Below are 27,830 nucleotides of genomic sequence, written 5' to 3' on the forward strand. Positions count from 1 at the left end.
CCATTAACAGAACTAAATTTTCCATTATCTTTCCATTATACTATCCAAAATATACTGGCATCAGGCAGGCGTGACTCTGGCATAATGTCGGATTTAAATTGAATCTTTCACAACATCAGAGTCACGCCGACCAGACGCTAGATTTTTGATCGGGTAACCGATTATGTTTGTTAAATAAATGATTTTTATGAGTTGGATATACTCGTGTCCTTTTTAATTTTTACAGCTTCATAGTCTTTTGAAAGAATATGCCAATCGTCAGTCGGCAGTCGTCCTAGATAATCCAATGTCTTTTTGTTCAATTTATAGAAAATTAATCCATAAATAAAGCAAAAGATGGCTTCGATGTAATATCCATCAATGGCTGTGAAGCATGTTCCACCATTTTTCAGGCAGATCTCCTTCTGTTCCTTATTTTCACATTTATTCGTCGATAGCATCGTTGTGGAATTTGAAAATTCATCATGAATACAATCTTTCCAGGATATGATGTCCACGAGCCATAAAAAGAAAGTTTGAGACCATTTTCCTCCCAGATTAGTGATTGTATTAAGAAGTGTCATGTAAGTTCCTAAAAGTATACGTAATATAATTCAAGTGCATGATAAGCAGGTCTTTATCATATTTAAACAAAATCACGACATTTTAAGAAGAAATGGATATTTACCGCCGATAAGAGGATCGCTTACTCTTGCAAAGAATGCAGTGTCTGATATGCTCATTGCGCGAAATGGAATCTAAAAATAGTTTTAAATAAATAATAGCTGTACTTGACATAGAGAAATGAATCTTGACTTACATGATACAGTAAATAAACAATAAATATTCCAGCATAGTAAAAGAATGAAATGTCAGGTCCACTAATCATTCTTGGAGTTAAGTATATGTAAAGGACCATTATCACAGACATAATAAGGCGAAATCTGAATGCCTTAATATAGAAATCGAGTGGATATTTTCCAGTTACAAAGCGGCTTATAAAAATCGGAAGAAGTATTTGAATTGGAAGTAAAGGCATTGCCATTAGTGCAATTTTGTCTTTAGGTATTCCATATTCTAAAAGCTTTAATGATGAAACAGCATCACATGCTGCAAAACTAACTTTAACTGTTAGCAAAAATAGTGAAAATTTTATTACAGGCTTTAAATTTAACACTTTCCATAATGTTGGATATGCCTTTTTGACTCCATAATCTGGATGTTCTTGTAGTTTCTCAATCATTTCTGAGTTTTCCTTCTTGAACATGGCAATTAAGGCTGTTACGATGAGAAAAGTTATTCCCCAAAATTTCAAGAATCCTCCTAAAGTCAGTAGACCTTCATCTTTAGGTACTGGATATAAATAGCTGTTACAGAACTCTTTGGATTCAAACACCAAAAGAACAACATATCCAATAAGCCAACCTGCAGAAATTCCAATTATTTCACTTGTAGCTACATGTCCAATATTTCTTTTCTTCAGTAAACATAAAGCCCAACCGTCTGCTGCACAATCCTTAAAAATAATAATTTAATTTCGATGTCAAATTATTCACTCGACAATTCTACATACTTGAACTGAAGCACAAAATCGCATGGCAAAAAATACAGCTGTAAGTGCAATAATGTTTGGTGAACTTCTGACTTCATCGCCCATCCACTCGTCTATATACTGAGATGAAATGATCATCGATACTCCGATAAGAATTTGAGATGGAATAATCCAAGTTTTTCGTCGTCCGAATTTGTCAATATAGCATGCATCAACAATCGGCGCCCAAATTACTTTCACTATAAAATTTAATTAGGTTTAAGTGACTTCATTACTTTTTACAGCTGATGCTATCCCAAAAAATAATACTTTACATGAAAATGGATAGTAAACCAAAGTGAATAGTGCTTGCTCTTTATAAGAAGCACCTCTATTTTGCAAAAGAATAGGAACTGCAGCACAAAGTCCGAGTAAAAGACCTTGAAACATGTAAAGTAGAACTAAAAGTGCTGCATTTCCGTAATCTCCAGTAAGATCAGCTTTTTCTTCTAGTTCCTCTTCATTTTCTTGGTTCTTTCCATCAATATCACTTTTTTGACACAAAACTTCACAATGATTTGGTTCCGATTCCATATTAAACTTATATCTCGCGATATCATGCGAACTGTTCAATTTGTCTCAAGTGACTGATCATTGCAATGATTAGAGAGACACTTGATGTACAACTGAGTTTTTTTTATCATTGAGAGTGATACACATCTTTATCTTATTAGTGACTGAATCAGAATACAAATAGAATTTTATTTTGAGATGTCCGCAAAATTATCTTCGTCTCAGTAGTCTCTTTTTCAATTTTGAACATATCAATAAGCATGCTTGTGTTCGGATTGGTGAAAATGAGGTGAATTTACTGTAACTGTTATAATTTAAAATTTTCTATAAAGCGTCGCTTTCACCGGTGAATTCATTTTTCTCGTCTAGTATTTAATTAATTGAACTCTACTTTATGCAATATAATTCCAATAAGATTTCATTCAGTACCTACTGGAAGTTGCTCCAATTAGTAACTATAATTGCCAAGTAGTAAAACCGTCAAATAAATTTTAAATTCTGGAAAATTTATAGTTGTGAAAATATCAAGTCCAAAAGTAAGTCCGTAATTTCTAGTGAATAAAATTAATTTTAAGCATTCAATGGATCCTTCGTATGAAATAATTATGATTATAATATTGGTAATTGTGTTTCACGTGTTGATATTCCGATGGTTGATGAGAAAAAGCAAGAATATTGATGGTAAGTTTCAATCTTCAATTTCTGTATTATTTTATTAATTATTGAAAATTTTTAATAGGAAAACACGTATGCATTACTGGAGGAAGTTCCGGAATTGGTCTCTGGGTTGCAATTAATGCTGCCAAAAAAGGTGCAGACATCACAATTGTAGCAAGAAATGTCAAAATTTTAGGTAAAACACACCTTAATTTCATAAACTCTTATCATTAAATAAACATCATGTTATGTTACGATTACAGAGAAAGCCGTTAATGTCATTAAAGATAATTGCGTCAGAGATGATCAACGTATCGAGTATTATTCACTGGATGTTTCAAGTAACCATGAAAAAATACAAAAAGCATTTCTGGAAATTGAAGAAAAGTTGGGAGATATTTACATGTTGGTAAATTGTGCTGGAATGGCTATTTGCGGAAAAATTGAGGACACCAATCCTGAAGATGCTAAATTTATGATGGACCTTAATTATTTTGGGACATTTTATCCAATTCAATGTGTTTTACCAAAGATGAAGGCTAAAAAGGATGGAATCATTGTCATTACATCATCTCAAGGAGGTTTAATTGGAATTTACGGGATGGCTGCTTACAATGCAACTAAATTTGCTCTTCGCGGATTTGCAGAAGCTTTGTCAATGGAAACCAAGCATTTAGGGATAAATGTTACATTGAGTTTGCCTGCTGACACTGACACTCCTGGATTTGCCAATGAACAGAAATCTAAACCAAGAATTACACAAGAAATATGCAGCGGTGGTGGTCTTTTTAAGCCTGAAGATGTCGGTAAAAAGCTTTTGGATGATGCATTGAAAGGCAACTTCTTTTCAATTTTGGGTATTGAAAGTTGGATGATGTCTATTTTATGTGTTGGCATGGCACCTTGGAAGAATCCCCTTTTAGGTTTCTTACAATGCTATTTGTTGGGAGTTATAAGATTGGTTAGCTTTATGTTTCAATGGAATTTCGGAAGAATAGTCAGAAAGTACGATAAACCAAAAGAAAAGTCTAATTAATTTTATTAGGTACTTAAATTAACTTCTATTTCCATTTCTATAATTAATTTACTTATCACAATAAAGGATTAAGAGGTCTATTTTTCGAGCATTTAAACGGTATTTTCCTTAGATACGAGAGCACACGCTTCTGGTGGATTTTTTTCAATTATAGGTTCCTTATTACAGCACTTCAATCGTCTGCAAGCTATAAGGAATGCTCCTAAGAAAATTAAAACAAATCCAGCGTATTTACTGAGATTAAAAATGAGTAATCCATAGTACAACTGACTGGCGTCACTTTCGCCAATAATAAATTTCTGTTCTACGAAGAACAATGGCATCAAAATTTTCGGAACATTCTTAAACAGTGAAATGGAACCAAACGGCTCAAGCAACACATTTGTTTGAAACCTTGCAGCTGTTTCTAGTGTTATTGATAATGTTTCATCAAGTGTCATGTATGACTCATGTAATTCTTTTTGTGGTGCAAGACCCTCAACGGCATCAATGTAACTTTGATCAGCCATGTAAAAGTGAGGATATGAGATGAAAAATGGATTATTGAAGGCACATGCTGACATATTCCATACACCTGAAGGGATTTCATATTCAAAATAACACTTATTTTCACTATATGTTGATCCATTGTCAACTGCCCGCTGTCCTAAACTGTAACGACTGCCTTTTAATCCATGAATACTTTTGTCATAATCATATTCATATGGAAGACTTTTGCACATTTCAGGTGTAAATAAGAACATCGTGTCTTCTTTGTTTTTTCTCTCAGGTGGATAAAATTCACCAGGTGAACCTTTAAGCTTTCTACATTCTCCTTGGAAGTGTGGGAAATATGACTTGTCATTGAACTTTTTAATCTTTCCTAGTTCCGAAATATTTCCAACACCTGTATGTACAGTATACTTTCCAGTCATACGATCTGATGCATTTTTCTTTACCATATATCCAACTCTGTCAAAGTCTGCTGCATCGGTTGAAAACCAGGATCCAATTGTCATTAATGGATCTTCGAAGCCTTCAAATAACATTTCACGAGCACTTTTCACTACGTGTATCTTTTGACCAAATGTATTAAGTGATGTGGACACTCCATATTGCTTTAATCCACCCCAATATCTTGAAGAATGTCCAGCACCTAGTGCAAGCAAGTTTACACCTACAATCACGTCATCCAATGTTCCATTGCTCATGTCAGGAACAAAATAGTAAATATTCGATTTTCTGTAGCTTACTGTTGAGTTTTCATGAAATGTAATGTTATGCTTATCAGGATAATCCCGGAAACGATATGGCCCGAGTTGATGAAGTATTGGTTTTGTTGATGTATTTTTAATATCGTCTGGATTAGTCCAATTAAATATGTAGATATCAAGATAAAGTGGAACTGTTGGTTTTTTCCACTCACTAAATGTACGTGAATCTGGACGGAGTTCAAGATTCTGGAAATAAAGATTAATGAATTAAAGTTTACAATAGCTTATGCTGTAACTTACAAACATCATCTGCTTATGGATATAGTCTGGGAGAAATAATAATGATGATATTCCAAATGCTATTAGCGTAACACTAAGAAGATTATATGTGCAGAACCATGACTCCTTTCGATTCTCATCCTTGATCTTAATCCTTTTACCATCATCATATTTAGTCTTAGTGGAATCCATTACCACCATTGCAAACCTTGTTAAAAAAATAAAAATTTTTAATTACCATCCAATTTCTATTAAATTCTCAAGTTTAAACAGGTGTGATCAATATAATGAGTAACAATAAATATGTTAAGATAAAAAAGAAGTATACTCAATTGTACCTTGTGTTTGTTATCACGAAGCCCAGGGAAGAAGAAAACCAAAATGATAAGCAAAAATTGTTGGTATTTTCTAATTATTATGCTGAGCGCTGGAAACTCTTTTATCTATATCCCACTGGGCAATTAATTACATTAAATTACTCTTTCTCGTTGCCTTTATCTTTTGTGTACATATCTGTAGATATATAAATAATGTGGATATTATGTCGATTAAAATTTTGTGACTTAATAGAATTATCGAAAATTTTAAAATAAGTACTGTGCGTTTTAAAGATCAGGTTATTATTATAAATATAATCATGAATATTTGTCTGTCATGCTGGTTTAATGTCTGTCTTCTATTTTTAATAATAGCAAAGTTACAAGACCCTCTTTCTAAGGGCGTTTCGCAATAAGTGAGCGACCCCATAGAAACCTAACTTTACGGAGGTACCCGTTATGCTTGGCGGGATTGAACTCTAGTTATTATTAAAAATATTAATTAGTTGTATCAGCTGATTAATTTTATTAAATGTGCAATAAGAATCAATTTGCAAACTGACTATTATAGTAAAAGTATCTCATTTAAAATCACATTTATGAATTAAATTAATTCACTAGCTTAAAAATGCAAAATGATGCAAAACACTATTGAAATGATCAGTGCTTCTCAGACGGGTTTAGCTAGCAACCAGATCAGTGGTAAGTAACTTTTTATTTTTCGCGGAACCGAAACTACCCATGACATGTAGTTTATTGCATTTCCAAAATTCTTTGGCGACACACAGGTTGCCACTGACCTGAGTAAAATAAAAAACTAGACTCAGACCTGAATCCATTTTAGCTTTTGCCTTAACAAAGTGCTGTTCATGTGAAATACCATGAAGCATATGCCAATTGCCCTTTTAGTCGTGGTTCACCACCAACCTGTGTCTTGAAAATAAAGTTTGGCTTTAAAATATCAAAGATTTCAAAAGATTTTATAATTTTTATAGTCATTTCTTTTAAATATTCTAGAACGATTTCTTAGTGCTTTCAACTTTTACCTATAAGATAACAAGAATCATTTTTCAATAATTTAGATCCGGTTACGCTTTAATTATAATACCTAGTATTGCAGAATGTCAACTCTCTACGAAAATTAGATTTCAGCTTTGTCTTATTTTTTCTTTAAATATGATTTATTGTCCGGAAAGAAGATACACATTAGCTTTTCGCTAACCTACGCTTCAATGTGTATTCTAATTTATTAAAATTAATCGTTAATTAAAGAAAAATTTAACAAATTAGCGTCACAATGCTAACTTTTCAACTTATTGCAAATACAAAGAATCGTAATTTTTTTTTATACAAACGAAATAAATTGTGATTAATACAATTTTTTTAGCTGCAATTCATGTTCATGGGAGTTCTTACATCTTGTTTACCACTGTTTTTATTTCATTTTTTATTGCCGGAAGTTATTTTACCCAAATTAAATTATTTTGTGAATTTAACAAGTAGAGAAAAATTTTCAGTCAATTTTTGCAGTTTCATAGATTTGCCCATAAGCCAGTGCTTTTCAAACTATATTACTCGACACACTAGTGTCGCAACTTGACGACATTATTCGTCCTCAGTACTGGACACACAACTAGTCAAATGAAAACCTTTCAACTATGGTAAATTACGTGACTTTATAGTGTAGTAGTGAATAACCTTTGTACTGCAAAATTTTATCTAGAGATTAAGTCTGCAATTCTACTAAAATTGTTACTCATGACAGAGTGCACCCTTCTCAAAAACAACCGTTTTTGTCGTTGATTTTCAATTTTTTTGGCCGTTCCTTCTCCTTTCTTTGTAACGTAAATTTTTATTTCAAAATATATCAGAGTTCGAACTTTGCAAAATTGTTCGAATTTTTCGACAATTTGAGACGACTACACTCTGAATTGATATAGTGCATAATCTTGGATGTTATACTGAATTTTTGATGACACCCTTAACACAGTTTATGAAACACTGAAATTGCTTAATTAATTAATCTAACGAGAAAAATAGAAAAATATTTCAAATTCCATCTATGGTATCGATCACAAATTACGTTCTCAAAATATTCTAACCCGGAATGGAATTATTTTTTTTATATGCCACAAAATCTTAAATTTTACACTAATCTAATACTAGCTATCAAGAAATCATAGAACTACATTATTTAAAAACATTTTAAGTCATGTATTTCTTCTTGATAGCACACTTGATGATCTTGTAAATTTCTTTATCTTTTGAAAAAATATATTTCCGACACAATCAGCTGTTGAAAATTTTCTTAAACACGGCTTCCATTTCATGGATCAGATTTATAGCTATTCTGATTGATTACAGAAGTTATAAAAATCTAAATCAATTTACATAGATATGTGGATTCGATGAATTTTTCCGATCAAAACAGAGATGACAATCTGCGACTGAAATGAAACTAGCTGCCCTTGAAATATTTCAGTATGTTTACGATTTCCTATGATCATAAAAAAAAACATTTTTAAGTAATCAGACAGAAGATTAGTTAATTTTGTGCCTATTGTCTTCTTCAGAAGAATTTATGACACTTGAGTGTTCATTTTGGAGATTAACGAATATTAAGCAATTTGGAAGAAAATAAATTCTGTTCAGCACTTGTCCCACATTTTGCAATATTGTCTCAATTTGACATTAAATTTGATAATTTTTCATACTTTTTATATTTTTATTGACTTATAAAGATCAGTTTGTTACGTCTCGTTCTTATGCACAGTTATGGAGCTAGACAAAGAGATAGTGAGAATCTAGACGCTAGTTCATAGGCGTAGTTAGGGATGAGTCCTCTTTTATTGCACAATTTTACTTAATTATTGAATTATTTCAAATTATTCAATATTCTAGCTTAAATCAGCATTTTTTTGACTTCGTCTCTGTCGGCAACTATTAGGTTATTTTTAAAATATTCATGCTGTTATGATACACTGTCTAGATTTTATTTAATTGTATGCTAACACATAAAGTTTTTTTTTTATCACTAACCGTAAACTTAAAAATAAATTTTTTAAGGCAGTAAACTAAAATCACGTTTGGCTTTGTCAAGAGTAAGTAGACGTTTAAAAATTTTATTATCAGTTCCAACAAATGTGTAAAAAAAAAAAATATTTTGAGAGTTGCTCTGAGAGGAAAAATGAGAATTAGTTATCAGCAGCTGAGAATTCATTATGCTTATTTAAGTTTTTTGTGGCCAAAATCATGAAGAGTTTCTCCTTACTTGATATTAAATATTGGATTTTTTTGGGGGTTTCTTAAATTAATTTTTTTATTGCAGCTACGATTTGTTTGTATAATGTCAAGTGCAACACAAGTCATCGCTAGAACCAGCTTCAGGCAACATTTATGGAAGGTCATGGATCACAACTGATCTATTCAAATGAGAAGTAAGTAAGCAAGAGATTTGATTCTCTAATCAGCTCTCGTCATACTCTTAAGTTCTGGATAAGCCTCTAAGATGCAGTCTTTTGTCTGAATCAAGATAAGGATCAAGATAAATATGTGTACAATGTGTACCTACAATGTAAAGCCTTAACAGGCAAAGACCATGCTTTTATGGTACAAAAATGCCACTATAGTACCTAAAATCGGTCTCTTTGTCTGCTAGGATACTGCATCATACAATCATTCTATATTGGTACAAGTTATGAATTGCAAGGATTTTATAATTTTTACAGGCTCTAGAACTAAAAGTTTAAATCAAATTCAATTGTCGAATAGAGCTACTGTCAAACTTTTTTTTTGTACCACGGCACATCTACCTAAGTAGTAAGCTATGACCGAAAACGTAATTGGCATTTATAAAATAATTCGATGGCACACTACCGCGGCACAAAGTTTGTACAAAACTGGAATAGAGAACTCGATGAATCGTCTACAACACCAAAAGTGTTTGTTAGGGCATCGCTGAGTGTCACTCGGTCTGGTTACGTTGTAAGTATGAATATAAATCTGAATTAAGGATATCAATGAAAATGCACACATTAATTACAATTTACAGACATTTAAAAATAAATTGTTTTTCATTTTTTACTTTAATCCTATTGGCAATCATGGACTTAAAAATTTCTTGCCAAAATATAATTCGAATAAAAATAAAAAGTTAAGAAAAAATGTTAATCGGTTTTTTATTCCAAACTCTTAATCTTATGAGACTATATTCACTGAAGTGGACTATCCTTAATTTTGGGATGATCCATTTCACTTGCTTGACAATATCTTAAAAGATTCAGGAATTTTGAAAAGGGAATAGCCAGAAAGACGGATTTTTGTGTAGATCGCTAAAATTTAGAGTATAAGAGAGCCTTTTTCTGAAGACCATAGATTCCATACTCTGCACATTGAATGACCTAGGTCATATCAAAACAAAGCATCTTACCACAATTAGTGAGTCGTGAAACACACAAACCGTGTTTTGATGGCAAGTTAATGTCCAGTTGATGACTAGTTCTAATGTATTTTTGTACCCCGGTGTTGACATGGCTAGAACAAGGCAATCAAATTCAACTAAACTTTGGAGAAGCGATTTTGTTATGTTTTTCACTAAAAACAGAGGTAAGGTTTGAACCGAACCCCACCAAATCCCACAGAATACGCCTCATTGTATACATTTTAGTAATTAAGTGATCTGGGTATTCACATGAGTTTGAAATATAATCAATTCAATAATACCACTGCCTTAAAGATATTTGCAGAATATCCACTTTAGTGAAAATAGTCGATATTTAATTCCATTTGATCGAGCGATCAAATCCATGATGAATGAGATATTAAAACTTTATTGCTCAGAAGAATCAAGAAAAGGTGAAACTGCTTTCTATATACTTAACACATGTGGCATATTCTAGTTCAAATACTGGAACCTGAAAAGATTTTCTTGTACCAAAACTCATGTTTTAAACATCAATAACAAGGAATGTGCCTTAATATTTCGCACAAATCGTTTGCCGAATATTTTATTAGCAAGAATTAACAATTCCTAAGAAAAAATAAACTGGAAATTAATGAAGTAAAGAATCAGTTTAAAACTGTGTATCCTTCATAAAATTATTCAAGTTTTGATCACCATTGGACTCACAACTGAGTTAATAAAAATTTTAAAATAAAATGTCTGTTTCTGAAGCAATTTAACTTAACTTTACTCAAGTGGTTCTTTAAAATACAATTTACAAACAAACAACATACTTAATTGGATGTTCGTAAAGGCGTCGTCGTATCAACCCAGACCAACACTCCATAATGTAGAGGGTATATATCGACTAACTTCATAAAAATACCTTTTTCCAGCATCTCAGTAGATGAATATACTCCCAAAAGTTCAATAGGTTCCAAAAGTGTTTCAGATTTGTAGACAGAAGTCAAGAAGTTAGTGAATGCAGCTGTGTTATTTCCAATTTGTGAAAATGAAGACGGTGTTTTTGGGACTTCACTGTCAACTTGAAATTCTGGAATGCCGTATCGTGTACCAAATGCCATTATAACGTTTGTGTCAGTACAAGCAAGAGTGTAGGTCGGATTGCACTTTACTTTCTGAAAGGATGTACCGAAAATCAACAAAAGTTCATCGACTTTATGATTAGCACTTACTTGAATGAAACGTTCACTAATTTTCTTAGCCACAACTGGCTGTGTTGTCATTTCTTTCTTATGTCCAACACAAAGCTGTGCCTCAGAATTATCGCCAAATGATAAAATATATCCGCCAGTTATGACAAATGCTGTGTGCTTTGTTGAAACACTTAAATCCATTACTTTCTTCTTAATGCTATTGATTTTACGCTGTAAAAGTTATCATATTAAGGAACTGCCTATCTACTATAATATATTTAACTTACAAATTCTAAAAAGGCTTCAACATTTTTTCCAAATCCCAATCGATTGCAGTTGTTTTTACCGCAAGCATAAACAGATCCATCATGAAGTAAAATGAGTGAACAGTCTGGTCCACAATAAATTTTCTTTATATCCTGTACACTCAGTGGTAGTGAAACTTTCAGAGGCGTCATTGCAGTTTTTTGCTTACCAAGTCCCAAAGCACCAAACTCATTAGATCCAAATGAGTAGATATTTCCATTAATATCGAGTGCAAGGACATGACTTTTGTCACATGCGATTTGAATAACTTTGATGTCTGTGAAAAATTCAATAACTCGAGGAATCATTTGATTTGTGACATTCTCAATCCCTAGACATCCTTCGTTGCTCGTTCCACAGCTCATAACTACACCATAATTTGTCAAAAATATCGAAAATCCATCACCAGCAGCAGCACTTACTATATGATATCGACGAATTGTTTCAATTTTTGTTGGGAAATGCTTCCATGTTGAATCAACATTTTGCCCCAACTGTCCACGTTGTCCATCACCCCATGCATAGATTGATCCTTCTTCAGTTACCACAAGAAAATGAGAATCACCAATAGCAATATCCCTTATTTTACAATTAGATGGCAACTGAATTGGATCTAATGAAAAATTTCCACCAAATGATTTCATCAAGTATAGAACTGACCGTTCATTAAGAACCAATTCATTCATTGTCGCAGTTGATGCTTCCATATATTCTTTTGCAGCACTAGGACCAAAAATGACAGAGGACTTAACAGAAACTGTGTCACTTGTCTCATCGCTATGTTTTGTGTACGAATATCCTTCATATTTACCCAAGTTACGATACACAAGTGGTATGTAAAAAATTTGGATATCTTTTGCAGATGGACGATCATTTGGGTTGATTTGTAAAAGTGTTTTTAGGAGATGCTTAATTTGTGGTGAATATCCTTCAGGAAGTGGCATAAAGTCAGCCTAGAATCAAAAAACAAGAATGTATTAATGAGTTCCGCAAAGGAACTTCTTTTTAATCTTCGGTGATCAGCTTTAAAAGTTAGTTGAAAAAGATAATATTGCATTTGGCAATTGGCAAAGGTGATGCCAGTAATAGAACAGGCTCAAAGTGGCATTTAAAGAAGATTATGGATCACAATTGATCTGAACAGTCAACAATGCTATATGAGTTGAGTCTACTGGATTCGACTTTACCAAATAAAATACACGTCGACTTCGAGCTCTGATCTAATCTAGTATACATTGATATACAAAACCATAATATGTTGAACCATTTTAATTAGCATTTTTGTCTTCCTTAATACTTTTTTTTTGCTTAATCCATTAAGAATTTCAATATTTTAAGTCATTTGCAAGTTAAAATCTATTAAAATTAACAAAAGCTTTAGACTTACCGCCATTATTTTCTTTACCAATTCGGATAAATTTGTAGCATTAAAAGTTTTCAAACGACAGCACATTTCTCCCAAGACACATCCCAAAGCCCATATATCGCTTTTATCGTCATATTCCTTTCCTTCACACATTTCTGGAAATATGATAAATATTATTCATTATTTATATATCTAAGATGTTATAGGTAATCTGCATCTTGTTGGGAATCACAGAATAGATTAAAAAATTTGCATTTTAAATGAATTCAGGACTTAATCATAATTTGGCATGCTGTCGAATTATTAGCTTTGTTTTGTTTATTGACCTTAACATCGGTGTAGGTTTGTTTACAATCTTCTGGATTATCGTAAAATCCACTTTACGATTTTGTTTTCAATATTATATTTATTTTGACAAGTCAGTCATGTGATTATCATTATCATGGTATGATGTTTGAGAATTCTTCATAATTAACAATAATTAAGAACTTCTTATGGATTGAGAACTATAATTAAGATATTTATTATTCGGAGTTTAAATTCAGACTGAAATTTTGTATGAAAAGGGGCCTTCAACTATGTACAATAAATATTATTTAAATGTCAAATGACCGTTAAATATTTATATAAATTGTACAAACTTACCAGGAGAAAAGTAGTAAGGTGTTCCAAGTATAGTTTGTGCATGAACCTTTGTACTCATAATTTTAGAAATCCCAAAGTCTCCAATCTTGACAATGCCCCGTTTGAGGAAAACATTTGCAGTTTTCAAGTCACGATGTAATATGTTTTCACTGTGCATATAAGCAATAGCATTCGTCATTTGTTCAAATACATTCAGCACATATCGCTCCGGTAAATATTCAGTTGATTCATTAATGACTTGTGCCAAATTTCCTTCATCTGCATACTCCATTTCAATGCAAAGAATTTCGCCACGAATGAAGCTGCTGTAATAGGAAATCACATTTGGATGCTTAAGTCGTGAAAAAACTTCAACCTCATTCATTGCCATTTCCTTTTCAGCATTTGAGAGCTCAGCAAGATTTATTTGCTTTAAAACCACAAAAGTATCATCGTTGAGTCGTTTATAAAGGCTGGCAACTCCAAAACTTCCACGACCAACAGTCTTTACAAACTGGAAGGTCTTCTTGCTATCAGCTATGTCAACATTGACCGTATCCATTTCAATTTCAGATAATTTTCGACTTTTACGCGAATTAACGCTGTTGCTGTTGTTACTGATGTAATCTTTAAATCTAGTCATTGTTGACAGTATTGTACTTGCTGTACTGGTATTTTCATTACTCTCATCGTTTATTGAGAACGGCTTTTTATCAGAATCAAGATTCGACATTTTTAATATTTTTTTACAACATTTTGTAATGGACAATTTTTATTGCCATGACAGCATATATGGATCATATATGATAATTGTTCTACGCATGGATTTTGACTTGTTAAAATGTGTCAGATATGTGACACTAAAGCTATAGCATGTAAAGCTATTTTCTTTGAAAACGGACATAAATCCCATACTGCACACCTGTTGAATATTTAAACAGTCATATTGCATTTCAATCCTACATTTAATTTCTGTGAATTACTACCTGTTGCCTGCAGCACTACTACATGCAAACTTTTGTAAGTCTAGTAAATGTTTTGCTTTCTCAACAGTCGGCATCAACATTAAATTTCAAGTTCAAGATTCTCTTTCTCTCCACAACTTCTTTACTGTTGCTTTGTGCTTATTGTGCGTGTTAGTTGTACTTCAATCGCGAGAGAGTTAAGACCGAAAAAATATCAAAGAAAGCAAAGAAAAAAGAAATCAAATTTTTAACTTTGAATGTTATAGTAATAAAGGAACAAGACATAATCTCAATGATTCATCAGAATTTCGTCTGCAAATTGGAACAATAGAATCAAATTCATTTGAACTTGATGTAAAACTTGCTATCGTAAGTATTAAAGTTGCCTTATAAGAACAAAAATCGATAGAAATGAATGGAAAAAGTTAACGGTTCTGCATTTTTACGTCATCATCATTCTTGTGCTTCTCTCGTTTTTTCTTTCATTTCTTTCTTCTTTAAGACGTGTGTGCTAGTTTCAAGCCACACGATGTAAATAAAAAAATCCAAAAGAAAAGAAAAAGTTTTATTTTTCTGTCGGGAGTGTGTAATTGTGTCAACTGCTGGAAACGAATTGGAGCATCATGACTTTTATTATGATAAATTTTGCTTTCATAATTTTACCGAGAATTAAAAGTTTGGAAATCTTTTTCATTAAATTATTGAAGCATTAAAGAAATTTTCTCTAGAAATTTCTGAAATGAAAACTTTTGAAAAGTAAAGCTTGGAGTGTGTAGTATGAAGCACGTCAAAAGTCATTTCAATTAAAGAAGATCATTCGATTCAAGTTTGTTCCATAAGATTAATCATTTGATAGCTTATTATTACTGGCCCGATCAGCACATGTTCAAATTTTGCTACCACGACGACTAGATAGTATTTTACGTAGAACCAAATGGTGACCGCTTGGCGAAAACACCCAAATTTACCACTTGCCGATCATTTGGTTCTAGGTAGACTGCCACGTCGTCGTGATGGGAACATTTTAATGTGTGCCAGTCGGGTCTCGCTTCTTATTTGATTAATTAATTAGATAGGTTAATGAGATAATGCAAAATTCCTGGTAGAATGAAACATTAGAAACTATAAAACTTGAACATTCAGAATCGTGTCTTAACAGGTGTCTTGCTTATAATATGTACATAAATTACGTTCAGCAATGCCGTTTGTTAAAACTATCACGCAAACCACTCTGCGTAGAAATGGACAATAATCTGGGTTCAGACCGACTTTACTCTAATCTGAGCTTCTCTCGTTTCCGACTTGAACTGGTCTGAAGCCGCAGTTCATCAAATCTCGCATGAGTTTGAGTCACGCTCGCCTGAGGTTTGATATTTAGCCATTTCTTCATCGTGTGCCTTCCGGATATGATGCTTCATAGATAAAAATGTTCAAATAGACAAAAACCGCAATTTTAGTAAATTTTGACATAAAAATTTATTAAAAGACATTTCAATCTCCGAGTAGTCCTTAAAATAATTCCATCTACTCATCGTTTGCTTACCTTGAAGAAATCAAAACTGAAATACTTTTTGCATCAAATCATCCAAAAGAAATTCTGACTGACGTGTTCATTTCGTATTCGTTTAACAATTTTCTTTCATCTTCTCTTTCACTTTTAAGTTCAGCACTGAAAGTAATTACAAAAATCAACAGCAAATAGAAAAAAATTTCCATCATGGGTGAGAAATTATCGCAAACGACAAGTTCGTCTCAAAAATCAAAAGACTTAAAATCAAGTAACAAGAAGCAATCAAATGGTAATGGAATTCATTATAGTAGACCTGAAACTAAATATGAGCACATTTATCCTCAAATCCCTGAACAAAAGTCATTATTTGTCGCCTACATTTTATGGTTCTTTGGCGGCATCTTCGGTCTACATCATATCTACCTGCATAGAGATAGACATGCATTTGTATGGTGGTGTACACTTGGAGGATATTTTGGTATTGGATGGCTTTTTGAAATCTTTAAGATCCCTGAGTATGTAAGAGATGCCAATGATGATCCGAAATTTATTGCCAAATTTATTGTAAAATTGAGGACATTTCAAAAGCCAGAATTCTCAACAATCCGGTTCCTTGGACAAATTATGATGAGTTATCTCTTTGGACAAGTTGTGATGATTGCTGTACCTGAAGATGAAGTAATGGGCATTAATTGGAGATTTTTATTGTGGACTGTTCCATTCTTCTCAGCAGTTGGTGTCTGGATTGTCGGTAATATTGGACGTGAAAAGGGAGTCTTTTGGCACTGCTTGGTTGCAGCTTATTTAATCTATCCACTTAGATATTTTGTCTATGATGAAACATATTGGTTCACTGGTATGGTCTTTGGAAGTGCATTGGCCTTTGAACAATTTTCTAAGCAATGGCGTCGTGAGCCACCAAAGAGACATAGTAAAGTAAAGCGAACAATTGTGCTGTCAACATGCGTCATTATATATCTTTCTGTATGGAGTGCTTACTTTGTATTTAATGGAAAAATCACAGACAGTGAGGGTGATGAAGTACCTGTACACGAGGCTATAAAAAATTTTCTCAAGTCACCATGGTGGACTGACTTGAAGCAAACATTTGTCGATACATGGAGATTTGCACAACATAATGGATGGTATGAGACGTGGAAGCAAATTGTCGATTCTATAGATATAGATGGAGAACAAAATGCCTATAAGGTATTGAATGTTAGTCCCACAGCAACGCAAAGTGAAATAACAAGTGCTTGGCGTAAATTATCACGTGAATTCCATCCAGACAAGGTGAAAGATGAAAAGTTGCGACGAGCAGCACAAGAAAAATTTATGGATATTCAACAAGCTTATGAAGTTATTTCCAAAATTAAATCAAAGAGAAGGTCACGAAATAAAAAATTCGAGGATGAACAACAGGACGTTAAAATTGAACTGTAAATATGAATGCTAATGAAAATTTATGGTCGGTAAAAATTATTATCTGACCTGGAAAATATGGGATGAATGTTCATCATTTGAGGTTAGCTCAAGTCACAATCAAATTATGATAAAGTATTGCTGAAAGGATTAAAAAAAGGTCAATTCCATAAAAATCATGTTCTATTCATTAAGTATGTTTAGGTATTTATACTAATTTTCATGAATAATTTATTTCCTGATTTTCAAGGTTTTAAAAATACAAAATAAGAAAAAAAATTAATTCAAAATTTTTCATTTTATGCTTTTGTTTTCAGCAACAATTTATTGCAGAAGCTTATATGCTTCCTGTTAAAACTAACTTAAAATAATTGACTTCTCTCTTATGACACACGCGAACTTATATATTTAAATTTTCTTTCAATCATTTTAGAATCTTGAATGTTTTTTAAGGATGACTCAAGGTTTGGATAAATTAGGTCAGTGGTAGGCAACCTGTGTGTCGTAGTGCAATACTAAGCGATTCTTTTGAAGTTTTCAGATTTGATTGGGAAAAGTTTAAGTCAAATTTAGTTTTTGCTCTCCGCTGCATTAATTATTGGGCCAAAGAGGCTATGGGTTTCCCGAGTCTTGGTTTGAACGAATTTTCAAGACTGAGATCGAGACTACAAAAGATTTCGAGACCGAGCCTGTAAAGAAACCGCTTATAGGTATCATAGTGGTGTATCTATACCATGAAAGCATGCTCTTGGCCTGTTAAAAGTCTTAACCGAGAAGACGTAGTCTCGATGTCAAGAACCCTTAACTGAGACAGATTGAAACAGATATTTAGTTCCCAAGTTTTTTTTATTCATCGCATGGGATTGCATTTCACTTAGTCATTTATCGCTAAAGATTCCAAAATTCCTTAAATTCCATTCCTTCCAACATTCAAGATTGTTGTGTATTTTTATTAGGGTATAACAATAATCTTTCCTAACTAATTTTAAAACTCATTTACTCCAATCATTTTTAATGATACAGCCGATTTTTATCAATTTAGTTACTCATTCCTTTATAAGAGTTTTTAGGTACTTTGATCATATTTTCCAATGTTTTAAAAATGAAATGATATCCTCTATGGAGCTATTCACATGTGGTGCTTCCGCTTTTCGATCAAAATTCTTTAACTATAGACGTCATTTATGAACAACCCTTAAATTTAATTTCATGAAATTGTCGTTTGATTATTCTTCATGCTTAATGTTTGATTTAAAAAAAATTAAGATTGAATTCTGCTGCTTGCTCAGCAGGAGGAAAAAATGAAAATTATTCAAATACTGCGGAAAATTTTCTATTTTAGGAATACAAATATAATCCTTTATTTGTGCAATAAGTAGCCTAATAAATATGATTCATGTACAGTATAACTAATCCAATTTCATTAATATTTTATCAAAGTATATCAATAGAAAATGGACAAATGATTAAAATATGAGTAAAAGTGGTCATCCAAAATATCATAAATCCCCTGGTTCTGATCTCATATCAACCATCAATTCAATATCCATTTTTGTCACGAATTTTATCCCACAGTAAATAAAATAAGCTTAATATTTTTATGTGGACGAATAAATAAATCTTCAGTGTTGTACATTTTTCATAAATTTTCTACAAATTCAAATTTTATTTCAAAATTATTGAAACAAAAAAGTTTTATTAACTTTAGGGGACGTTCGGAAGTTACGTAACGCTTAAGGCCCTTCCTTACACAGGGAACAAATTGTTATAGAACTCAAATTTCGGTCCATAATTTTGCTGTTTATCGTTACGGTAGGGAGAGGGGACTAAACTGTGTGACGTAACTCCCGAACGTACCCCTTATAACATTTAAAGTAGATCTTAAAGAGTAGAGTTCAATTAATTTTTATGACTATGATGAGACGCTTCATATGATAGAGACGAAATGACAGAGTGATTTCTTTTCATGTCGAGTACTATAATGAATATTATATAATTTACAATAACCATAGTTACATGATAGATAATCTTAATGTCATAACTATTGAGGACAATGAATGATGATAATAACAATATTTGATAATAGATCCTTATGCAAATTAAAATTAATGATGATGACGATGATGACGAGATATGAACTTTAAACTAGAAATATGAGTCGGTATGAACTTTTTGTTTTCCACCTCCGGCATTAATGATTCCTTTTGATTTCTCTGATAAAACTTTCCTTATTCCATTGACCTTTTTCTTAATGACTGTTGGTTTCTCCTCCACTTCTGGCACCATATTCGGCATGTTTTCAAATTTCTTTATTAAATTATTGTTGTTTGCGTATGTAACTTCGAGTCTATAAATGAAAAATTAACAAAACATAAATTTTAAATTTTGCAAAATTATAAGGGAAAATCAGAGCTGTTGGCTGTGACTTATGACTAGATCGCTTGCTTAGATTTAGAACAGACTTAGAACAGGGATTGTCATAGGAAAATTCATTGGGAACTTGTAACTCTAACATTTGAAGCTTAAATGAATTCTAGTGATTGTTATTACCTTATACACACAGTTCTTGAGGATTTTGTGTCTTTTTTATGACAGAGTAGAAAGGGAGAGGGGGATTAAAATTAATTTATGAAATGATTGAAGGGGTTTTTAAGGTTCAGGCAGTTACCACATTTAAATCAATTTAGTCTAGTTAACGAGAAGAAAATTAGCTTAAGCTTAAAAAATGTCTTTTTCCGAGCTGCACAAATGAAAAAGACTCCATCTAGAGGATTTTAAAGCTCTTTTACAAACACCAAATGAAAGCTTTCACCAAATGATAGCCATATGAAGGCCACTTTCATTCAGTGTTAATAAAAATGATTTACAAGAGCCATAGAAGCTTCTTGACGGGCCATTCTTAGTTTTTCTTCCTCGGCTTGTTAATTGTTTTTACAACAGAGTTCAAAGTCGGTTCAGAATTTGTATGAAAAAGTCGATTTGAATCGACTCGACTTCATTTAAAATTAGAGTCGACTTTAAGCTCTGTTGACTAGTCACACAAATACCATAGCAAACAGCACTGTAGAAAATAAGGGAACTCAAAAATTAAAATAAAACATTAAATTTGCATCCAATATTAATGAAATGATAAAAGCCTAAATAGCAAATAAAAGAGGGCATTCACACGCAGAGTAAGGATTTGTTCTAAGCAATTCATCGGTGTGCACGTTTAGCATTCAATGGAAATTTACAACTTAAAATAAATCAAACAAAAAATAAAATAAATGATTCGACTCTCACTTTGGCACAGTTAATGGACGACAGAGGCTTTTGATAATTTGTTTACTAGATCCATTTGTAACGCCAGGACCATTTCCCACACAAATAGCAGCTGCTGTTAGATAATTTACAATCTCACCATTGCTAAATCCATTCTCATCAACAATACCAATCTCTTTATTGTCTGACATATTAACAAAACCATTACGATTGTTCTTGCCATCATCATCCTTGCTTTTATGATGCTTGTCTTTAAGTGAGAAACCAAATGGGAAAACTTTTCGGAATTTTGAGCGAAAACCTAAAATTATTACAAAAAAAAGAAACGAATTTTTGATTTAGTAATAAAATTAAAAATCTTTTGAATCAAAATTTATGAATGGAAGCATGTGAGGAATGTCGTAAATTTTAAACTTTTACGTTGGCTCATAGCTGATTTGAGATGATTTTTTTTATAAATATTTATATTCTATTATGATGCTAATAATCAGAAATGCGCAGGAAATGTTGCCGTCATATTTTTGATTCCTACATTAATTCTGATATTTACACATTGACTTTTCCTGCTTCGTCATGCATGTTATGTGATATCGTAGAGATTTATATTTGATTTAAGTCTTGCATTATTTAAAAAACTTTTATAAACATATCTAACTCCTCTATTTGCTTTAATTTCAGTCATTGAATTTAATTTCAGCATGTCTTGTTTCAAATCTGGTTAAAATCTTTTCCAAATTTCATAACGTTCATTTGAAGAATAATATTTAATATATAGTTGAACACCCCTTTTCTTAAAAATTTAGTCTCACATGAATTTCGAAGAATAAACATTACAAAATTACAACTAATTCTAATAACAATTAGGAAGAAGCTCTTAATTACAATTAAACTCAATAGCAATTCCTGAAGAGAACCTTAAATACTTTAAGTCTATCTTAAGATTAGCGGGCTTTTCAATGAAATTTTAAATTAAATTTTAGAATCTTTTCTGATCTTTTAATGCATGAAAGATTAGTCCATATTAAAACGACGATTTTCAGAAATTCGAAACCTCATTTTTACGAAATCTTCATTTTACGACAATGCTCATTTTTGCGAAGAAGAAAAATTTCTCTTCATCAAATTAATATAAATTTCAAATTTAGAAAAACCGTTAGGTCCAATACGCATTCTGATTGATAAAAAAGTTTTTAAAAAAATATCAAAAATGAGTTTTTATTAAGTTTAATACAACTAGCTATTGTGAGAAGTCATACTAGTTCATTTTTGAACTTTTTTACTGCGAAATTTATCAAAAAAATGTGTTGGTAAATTAATTTTCAAAATTTAATTTATTCAAAATTTAGATGAATGAAGAACAAAATTTTTCGTAAAAATGAGATCGTAAAAATGAGGTTTTTAATGCATGAAAGATTCATCATCAATATTTGTTATTCATCACAAAAATGATGCTCCATTATCTCATTTATCTCAATTCAGCTATAATCTTTTAAACATTTTTGCCTTAAAGAATATATTCTTTTCGATTTTATTAAAAATTTACGTCATTCAATTTTTTTCGTCACTTTCCTCATCTATTTTAGAAATATGATGAATAAAATAAAGAGTTTTTCATTTCACTCACCTCCCGAATGACTCGTTTGCTGTTGTTGCTGTTGTAAAATACTTTGTGACATAGCAGATGTTGTTTTACTTCTCGGGATAACATCATGTGTCCATTTATTTGAGGTTGATTTATCTAAAAGTTTAGCACGAGCAACAGTCTCGATCATTTCAGCCGTCTGATGACGTCCACAATAACGTGCCCATTGATCGGCACGGAAGCATCTTGTTGGATCAGTTGCTGTTGGTGATGCTCCTATCATTTTTTATATACACATTTATTGACGTTTTAATGATTTGGTATCAAGAAGATTAAAAATAGAAAAAAAGAGACGAGAAAAGTAATTTTCATGAGAAAGCATTTGTGTAATTCACAGCAAGTCACAGAGTTAGTAATGATAATAATAGGGCAACGAGAAAATTAATTTTGAAAGGATTCACAAGGGAAATGAGAAAATATATTTCTATTTACCAGCAAATAGTAAGAGTTTTGCCGTCTTTGTTCGACCTTGAAGTGCTGCTTTCATTAACGGCGTGAAGCCTAAATTATTTTTTGCGTCAATGTTGATTCCTTTGCATTTCGTTAGCAACATATTTACAATTTCTGTTTGACCTGAAAATGGAAAAATATTCAAGAACATAAAATGTATTCTTAGAATGCTTGAAAAAAGTAAAAAGTATGGAAACTTTTTGGGGTGGATTTGTGGATGTATTCAAAATCCATTATGTTTAAAGTATGTCCTTATTTCTCAATGCTTTGTTTACTCTGAATCGGATTTACTTACTTCCAAGGCAACCACAATTCCTACTTATAACTGTTTCGGTTAAAGCTTCTTCTGTTTTAAATAAATTTGTACATTTTTGACTCTAAACTGAACTGAGTTTTCATGCAAGAAGACATTTGGTGGCATAAGGCTATTTACAAATTCACCCGGACTAGTAGTATACCGAAAGTCGACTTTAATTTTGGTCGAAGACTAAACATTTGTAAAACTGGCGAGAAAAATCGATTTTTAATCAAGAAAATCAATCAATAGATTGCTAGCCCGAGTGGCATATGGTAAGTAGGGATGACCACCAACAACTCCCCCAACCTTCCAGAATACGCACCTTACCATACCTTACACATTGTAATGTTCGTGAAGATTAAGAAATAGTATGAGAGACTAACTAAATAAGAATCACTATTTAACTTCTTGCTGTTAGTAATTTTTCATCATTTCCGTGCCAATATAAATAATTTTTAAACAAAAGAAGAAAGCCGTATAAACAGCAGTAAGATTATAATATTATTCTCTCGTGACTTTTTAACATCCGTTTGAATGTCGACTGACTCAACCTAATTTATTTAATCCTTTTTTTCTTATTTTCATAAATATGAATAGACCCATAAGTCTTGAATCTATTGCCATTTGTTGAGATTTGAAATTGAATGATGTATTTTGACTGGTTGTTGCTTTCGGATAACATTTCTTATGTTTATTATTAAATGTCATCGCAGATTCATTGAGAAAACTCACAATAACGTAAGAAAATCAGTCAATTTACGTTCAAGACATTGGAAAATTTTTAATATTGGTCCATGTTGGGAAGTTGATTCCAAAAAGTATTTTCTGACACAAAATTAATTCAATTGATTTTGAAAATCAGTGATTAGTCATTCAAAAAGTTCCAATAAAGCTGGGATCCCTATCGCTTTCATGTTAACAAATAAAATCCAGCTCACTGAGTCATAAAATTATTTTTTCGTTGCTATATTTATTGTAAGCTCTATCCATAAACACAACAGGTGAGGAAAAAGTTGAAACTTTTTGTTTCTAACTCAACTTCTTGAGATCACCGCTCTAGAAATATCAAAAAAAGATAGTTTGATACAGCTGGCTTTCTTCAAAACAGCTACTCTGACTAATGTCCCAAAAATATTTGCATTCTGCTTGTTTTTAAGCTTTGTTTTGACAGCTTGCATCAATTATTCAATATTTTCGTTATATCCTTCATTAGTTAGTTATTTGTAAATAGCCATAGATCATACTTGTAATTCTAATTGAGATCCATCCATTTAATGTCTTGCAATTAATTTTTTCTACTCTGACTGCATGCATATATCCTTCAATCAATGTTTAAAAATGGGCCGCATGCAATCATGCATATAATATGATAATAATATGTATATTCGCAGTAAATGAACATACGTACAATACAATCAGTATTAAATGCAGCATTTAGCTCAGTCCTCAATAATAATCCAATTATAAATTCATTGATGACCGATTTTTCGAATAATTTTTTAACAATCTAGAGAAAAATTTTAATTTGTGTTGATTAAAATTGTTTAAAAAATTAAGTTGATTGAAACTGTACAAAATGGATTAATTTATTAAATTGGCCATAAAATATGAAAATGTCAATGGGCATGATATGACAGAACCTCAAAGTATGTACGTTATTTAAAATTTTAATCCTTTGTAAGTTCTAGTAGAATTCATAATGAGTTTACAACTGCATGTAAAGTAATATTTACTACTTTCTGCTTATTGCTTATGCACGGCATATCCATAATTTATATCGCACAGTAATTTAAAAGATTAGCCTAGACACATTTTTTACTTCATCAAAAATAGAAAAGCAATTAAATTACAGTCGTAGACGTATTCTTTAATAACCTAAAGCAATGCACATGCTTGTCATTTCTATGAATATAATGCATAGAGCATTTTCTTTTATTCCGTCAGTCAGATAGAATAAATCAGAGCATGGAAATGAGGACATATGGATTATAAATATTACTAGAAAATCAATACAAACCTGCTTGTGCTGCAAAATGTAGTGCTGAATTTCCTTCATTATCTGGTTTGTTGACATCGATGCCCGGCAAATGCAGAAATAGTTCCAGGAAATTTGTGAGATTTGTTGAACATATGTAAGATAGTGCGGTCTGTGAAATGAGAAATACATCAAGTTAGACAACAATAACATTATTTACAGTCTGTTACGGAAAATCCTCCATTAAAATGAGATAAGTAAATGAATTCATAATTTTATATTAATAGTACAAAAATTATTAATTTTACTTCTTCTCTGGACATGGACTTCATTGTTAACAACAGTGTGCGCTCTCATAATATGGAGATTTATATGATTAACTTAATCCCAAGCTTACAAAATCAGTATTTCCTTGAGATTAAATGTATTTTCTGGTGAGTCACTGTCTTTGTTTTGAAAATTTAAGTCACTATTGTCCAAAAACCCAAGGGAGAGAAATCGCTCAAAAACTATTCAAATGAAAATAAATCGTTACAATTTGAAATTCAAATGACCGTTATCCTCACTTTTTGACAATTAGTCTCCAATTAATGATTTTCTTTGATGCAGGTCTATAATTTAAAGCCATTTAATATGAAAAATTAATTCTCCTCTCATCGATTTATTAATTACAAGACCACTATAATGAAAAGCTGTTGATAAGAGGAAAAGTGGTAAAGGACTTGAATTTGCATGTAAATCATATCATATTGTGATAGAAATAAAGACTGGGAAATGAATCACAAGTATCACGGTTGACGACTTTTGTTCTAAATTCACAGCATCAGTGTCAGCTTCATTCATCTAAGCTCGGTTCTAAAAATAACTTCTCGGTTTATTTACAGTAGTTTGATTTTCATGTTTTCTATAAATCTTGTCTTTGAAATAGCTATAAAGCTTAGATTTATGATTCTGTATTAGTTTAAAATCATAGCAGCATGATTTAAAGTGACTTTTATATCAGAAGTTCTCCATAAGGAAAGAGTTTGATGAATTATGTACGAGTATTTCATCAGATCTGATGAATGAGGAATCAACGCATGTTTGGTTGTAAGTTTCAAATAATATAAATTTAGAATTTATTTTCAGAGTTTACATAAAGAAACCTAAAGAATAATAAACGCACTGTAAATTGAGAACATAAACATTTCGGAAAATGTACAAACTTCAACAGAAGTTGTTTATAGTCTAACACAGCGGTAACAACCTGTTGGCCACGACACACTAGTGTGGCGCCAAAAAATTTTGGAAATGCCATATGCTATGTGCAGTTTTGGTCGAGGCTTAGATCCAAGGTATGCCGCGGAAAATAAAAGTTTGCCCACCACTGATCTAACACTTATTGCTGATATACATCCATAAAGTTACAGTATTAAATCAGAATTATGCAATGGGGATTTGAATAAGTATGTATGATAATCATATGTTAGCTATAAACCAAGACATAGGAAAATATTCAAAGGGATTTCAGAAATGACGTCGTACATCCGCATTCTGGTATCTGGACACTTCTACGAAGGTTTTGTGAAGTTGATTTAGGTAAGAAATCTCATTTGACATTTGTAAGAACATAAAAACATTGTTCCTTCCTGTTTTCTTTTCATTGACAATGATTTCATTCAATTTTGCCGACAGCTTCAATCAAAGTTGTGAATCATACTCATCTATCTCATTAATGCGGATTTTCAAGTAATTATTTCCATCTTACCCTTCCACTTTTGTCTGTTGCATTCAGTTCTTTTGGTGTTATTCCATGTTCTAAAATATCCTTAAAACAGTCCTTTAATAGAAGTTCATTACAATTCCTTGATGCTCGTAGGAGTTTGCTTACAAGCTCCACCTGGTCGAGGCTCATTTTGAAAGCCTTGAGGCGTGCTGATAACAGTGAACTACTGCAAATGAAATAAAAATGGAAAAAAATATTAATTACATTAAAACAATTCAATTCAGTTTTTGATTGACTCGCTCATTGTTCCTGCCAACAATCGATTCTTTTGCTTTCATAAAAACCTTTAAAAATTCATCTCAAATCATATAAAAAGTGTAAACTGCTTTTGCCACTTAGTAGGAAATAGCTTTTTCATAATCAAATTTTTGTGTTCAAGTTCAAACACGTTGTACATACTAAAAGAGCAGGAAGAACAGATTTTTATTACTCTGACAATTTGATGGAACTTTTTTTCCCATCTTAAGTTTTACTGTACTTATGTATGTCATGGATTTCAGCTGATTTTGCAATAAAATGCTTTTATATTTTTGTATCTAAAGTGTTAAGTGTTTTTATGTGCCGTCAAAAGTTTTGATAATGTCATGACAAATATTTTGGACAACACTGCGATAGTCTATGCCTGTAATGCATTTGAAGTTTTTAGTTTGACAACTCATTCTGCTAACCACCAGAGTGTACTTTGTCATATATGTAGTCGAACAACCGCCGATAGCTCAATGGAAGGTGGATGCGACCATGAAGTTGCAGAACATCGGTTTGAGTACCACTCGGGATCTGTTATTCGCAATTATACCTTTTCTGTTAAATCAACAGTAATTTAAAACTGAGATTTTCAAACAATATTCTCTGCATTCGCTCAAATTTGAAAGTAAATTAAAATTATTGCATTAAAAATCTCTCAAAGATTTTCCTTCTGTTCATCATCAATTTCCGTCTTTTTAAGTCAGGAATTTTTTCTCAGAATCGATTGTTTGAATTTTAATTAAAATAAAATTCCATTAGATATTGCAAGTTTAAAGCGATTAAAACAGCTTTTGCGTTGTAAATACAACTGTGTTTGTAAAACAATAATTTTTCACA

The 27,830-nt window shown here is 31.9% G+C and overlaps 6 protein-coding genes across 6 annotated transcripts in view; 2 read left to right on the top strand and 4 right to left on the bottom strand.

Moving 5' to 3' along the window:
- Positions 1-41: 41 nt before the first annotated feature.
- On the bottom strand, positions 42-2,105 carry LOC139087252 (acetyl-coenzyme A transporter 1-like). The gene is made up of 5 exons (XM_070636008.1): positions 1,846-2,105; positions 1,553-1,770; positions 800-1,495; positions 668-737; positions 42-571 (listed from the first exon to the last, which is right to left on the bottom strand). The coding sequence occupies exons 1-5, from the start codon at positions 2,102-2,104 to the stop codon at positions 186-188; spliced, it is 1,629 nt and encodes a 542-aa protein (XP_070492109.1). The 5' UTR covers position 2,105; the 3' UTR covers positions 42-185.
- Positions 2,106-2,447: 342 nt separating this feature from the next.
- Positions 2,448-3,867, top strand: Kdsr (3-ketodihydrosphingosine reductase). The gene is made up of 3 exons (XM_070636179.1): positions 2,448-2,764; positions 2,823-2,936; positions 3,004-3,867. Exons 1-3 carry the CDS (start codon positions 2,665-2,667, stop codon positions 3,774-3,776), a joined length of 987 nt encoding a protein of 328 aa, XP_070492280.1. The 5' UTR covers positions 2,448-2,664; the 3' UTR covers positions 3,777-3,867.
- On the bottom strand, positions 3,747-8,677 carry LOC139087385 (protein peste-like). Its single transcript, XM_070636178.1, has 4 exons — positions 8,605-8,677; positions 5,587-5,761; positions 5,270-5,456; positions 3,747-5,215 (listed from the first exon to the last, which is right to left on the bottom strand). Exons 3-4 carry the CDS (start codon positions 5,447-5,449, stop codon positions 3,869-3,871), a joined length of 1,527 nt encoding a protein of 508 aa, XP_070492279.1. The 5' UTR covers positions 5,450-5,456; positions 5,587-5,761; positions 8,605-8,677; the 3' UTR covers positions 3,747-3,868.
- Positions 8,678-10,684: 2,007 nt separating this feature from the next.
- On the bottom strand, positions 10,685-14,192 carry niki (nimA-like kinase). Its single transcript, XM_070636133.1, has 5 exons — positions 13,481-14,192; positions 12,857-12,990; positions 11,451-12,422; positions 11,203-11,394; positions 10,685-11,145 (listed from the first exon to the last, which is right to left on the bottom strand). Exons 1-5 carry the CDS (start codon positions 14,190-14,192, stop codon positions 10,801-10,803), a joined length of 2,355 nt encoding a protein of 784 aa, XP_070492234.1. The 3' UTR covers positions 10,685-10,800.
- Positions 14,193-15,929: 1,737 nt separating this feature from the next.
- Positions 15,930-17,622, top strand: wus (TM2 and DnaJ domain-containing protein wurst). The gene has a single exon (XM_070635928.1). The coding sequence runs from the start codon at positions 16,142-16,144 to the stop codon at positions 17,375-17,377; it is 1,236 nt and encodes a 411-aa protein (XP_070492029.1). The 5' UTR covers positions 15,930-16,141; the 3' UTR covers positions 17,378-17,622.
- A 1,063-nt stretch (positions 17,623-18,685) lies between these two features.
- The window catches only part of LOC139087212 (uncharacterized), a 45,148-nt gene continuing 36,003 nt past the window's right edge, over positions 18,686-27,830 (bottom strand). Inside the window, exons 5-10 of the mRNA XM_070635962.1 lie at positions 26,730-26,913; positions 25,025-25,154; positions 22,692-22,832; positions 22,242-22,475; positions 20,639-20,918; positions 18,686-19,703 (exon numbers count right to left, since the gene is read on the bottom strand). Of these exons, the coding sequence (XP_070492063.1) occupies positions 19,502-19,703; positions 20,639-20,918; positions 22,242-22,475; positions 22,692-22,832; positions 25,025-25,154; positions 26,730-26,913 (1,171 nt within the window). The 3' untranslated portion in view covers positions 18,686-19,501. The remainder of the gene's footprint in view (positions 19,704-20,638; positions 20,919-22,241; positions 22,476-22,691; positions 22,833-25,024; positions 25,155-26,729; positions 26,914-27,830) is intronic.

This window comes from Chironomus tepperi, unplaced genomic scaffold (genome assembly GCF_022539635.2).
Source record: "Chironomus tepperi strain 1889 unplaced genomic scaffold, CSIRO-AGI_Ctep_v1 contig_100, whole genome shotgun sequence".
NCBI lineage: Eukaryota > Metazoa > Arthropoda > Insecta > Diptera > Chironomidae > Chironomus > Chironomus tepperi.

Bases quoted from the DNA above. Each gene is read 5' to 3' on its own strand.
- LOC139087252 (XM_070636008.1), bottom strand. From the start codon at position 2,104: ATGGAATCGGAACCAAATCATTGTGAAGTTTTGTGTCAAAAAAGTGAT. The intron at 738-799 runs GTAAGTCAAGAT...AACTATTTTTAG, and splicing joins TTGTTTATTTACTGTATCAT to ATTCCATTTCGCGCAATGAG. The intron at 572-667 runs GTAAATATCCAT...GTATACTTTTAG, and splicing joins AAGCGATCCTCTTATCGGCG to GAACTTACATGACACTTCTT.
- Kdsr (XM_070636179.1), top strand. From the start codon at position 2,665: ATGGATCCTTCGTATGAAATAATTATGATTATAATATTGGTAATTGTG. The intron at 2,765-2,822 runs GTAAGTTTCAAT...AATTTTTAATAG, and splicing joins AAAAAGCAAGAATATTGATG to GAAAACACGTATGCATTACT. The intron at 2,937-3,003 runs GTAAAACACACC...TTACGATTACAG, and splicing joins AAGAAATGTCAAAATTTTAG to AGAAAGCCGTTAATGTCATT.
- LOC139087385 (XM_070636178.1), bottom strand. From the start codon at position 5,449: ATGGTGGTAATGGATTCCACTAAGACTAAATATGATGATGGTAAAAGG. The intron at 5,216-5,269 runs GTAAGTTACAGC...CTTTATTTCCAG, and splicing joins TCCATAAGCAGATGATGTTT to AATCTTGAACTCCGTCCAGA.
- niki (XM_070636133.1), bottom strand. From the start codon at position 14,192: ATGTCGAATCTTGATTCTGATAAAAAGCCGTTCTCAATAAACGATGAG. The intron at 11,395-11,450 runs GTAAGTTAAATA...TAACTTTTACAG, and splicing joins TTGAAGCCTTTTTAGAATTT to CGTAAAATCAATAGCATTAA. The intron at 11,146-11,202 runs GTAAGTGCTAAT...ACATCCTTTCAG, and splicing joins TTAGTGAACGTTTCATTCAA to AAAGTAAAGTGCAATCCGAC.
- wus (XM_070635928.1), top strand. From the start codon at position 16,142: ATGGGTGAGAAATTATCGCAAACGACAAGTTCGTCTCAAAAATCAAAA.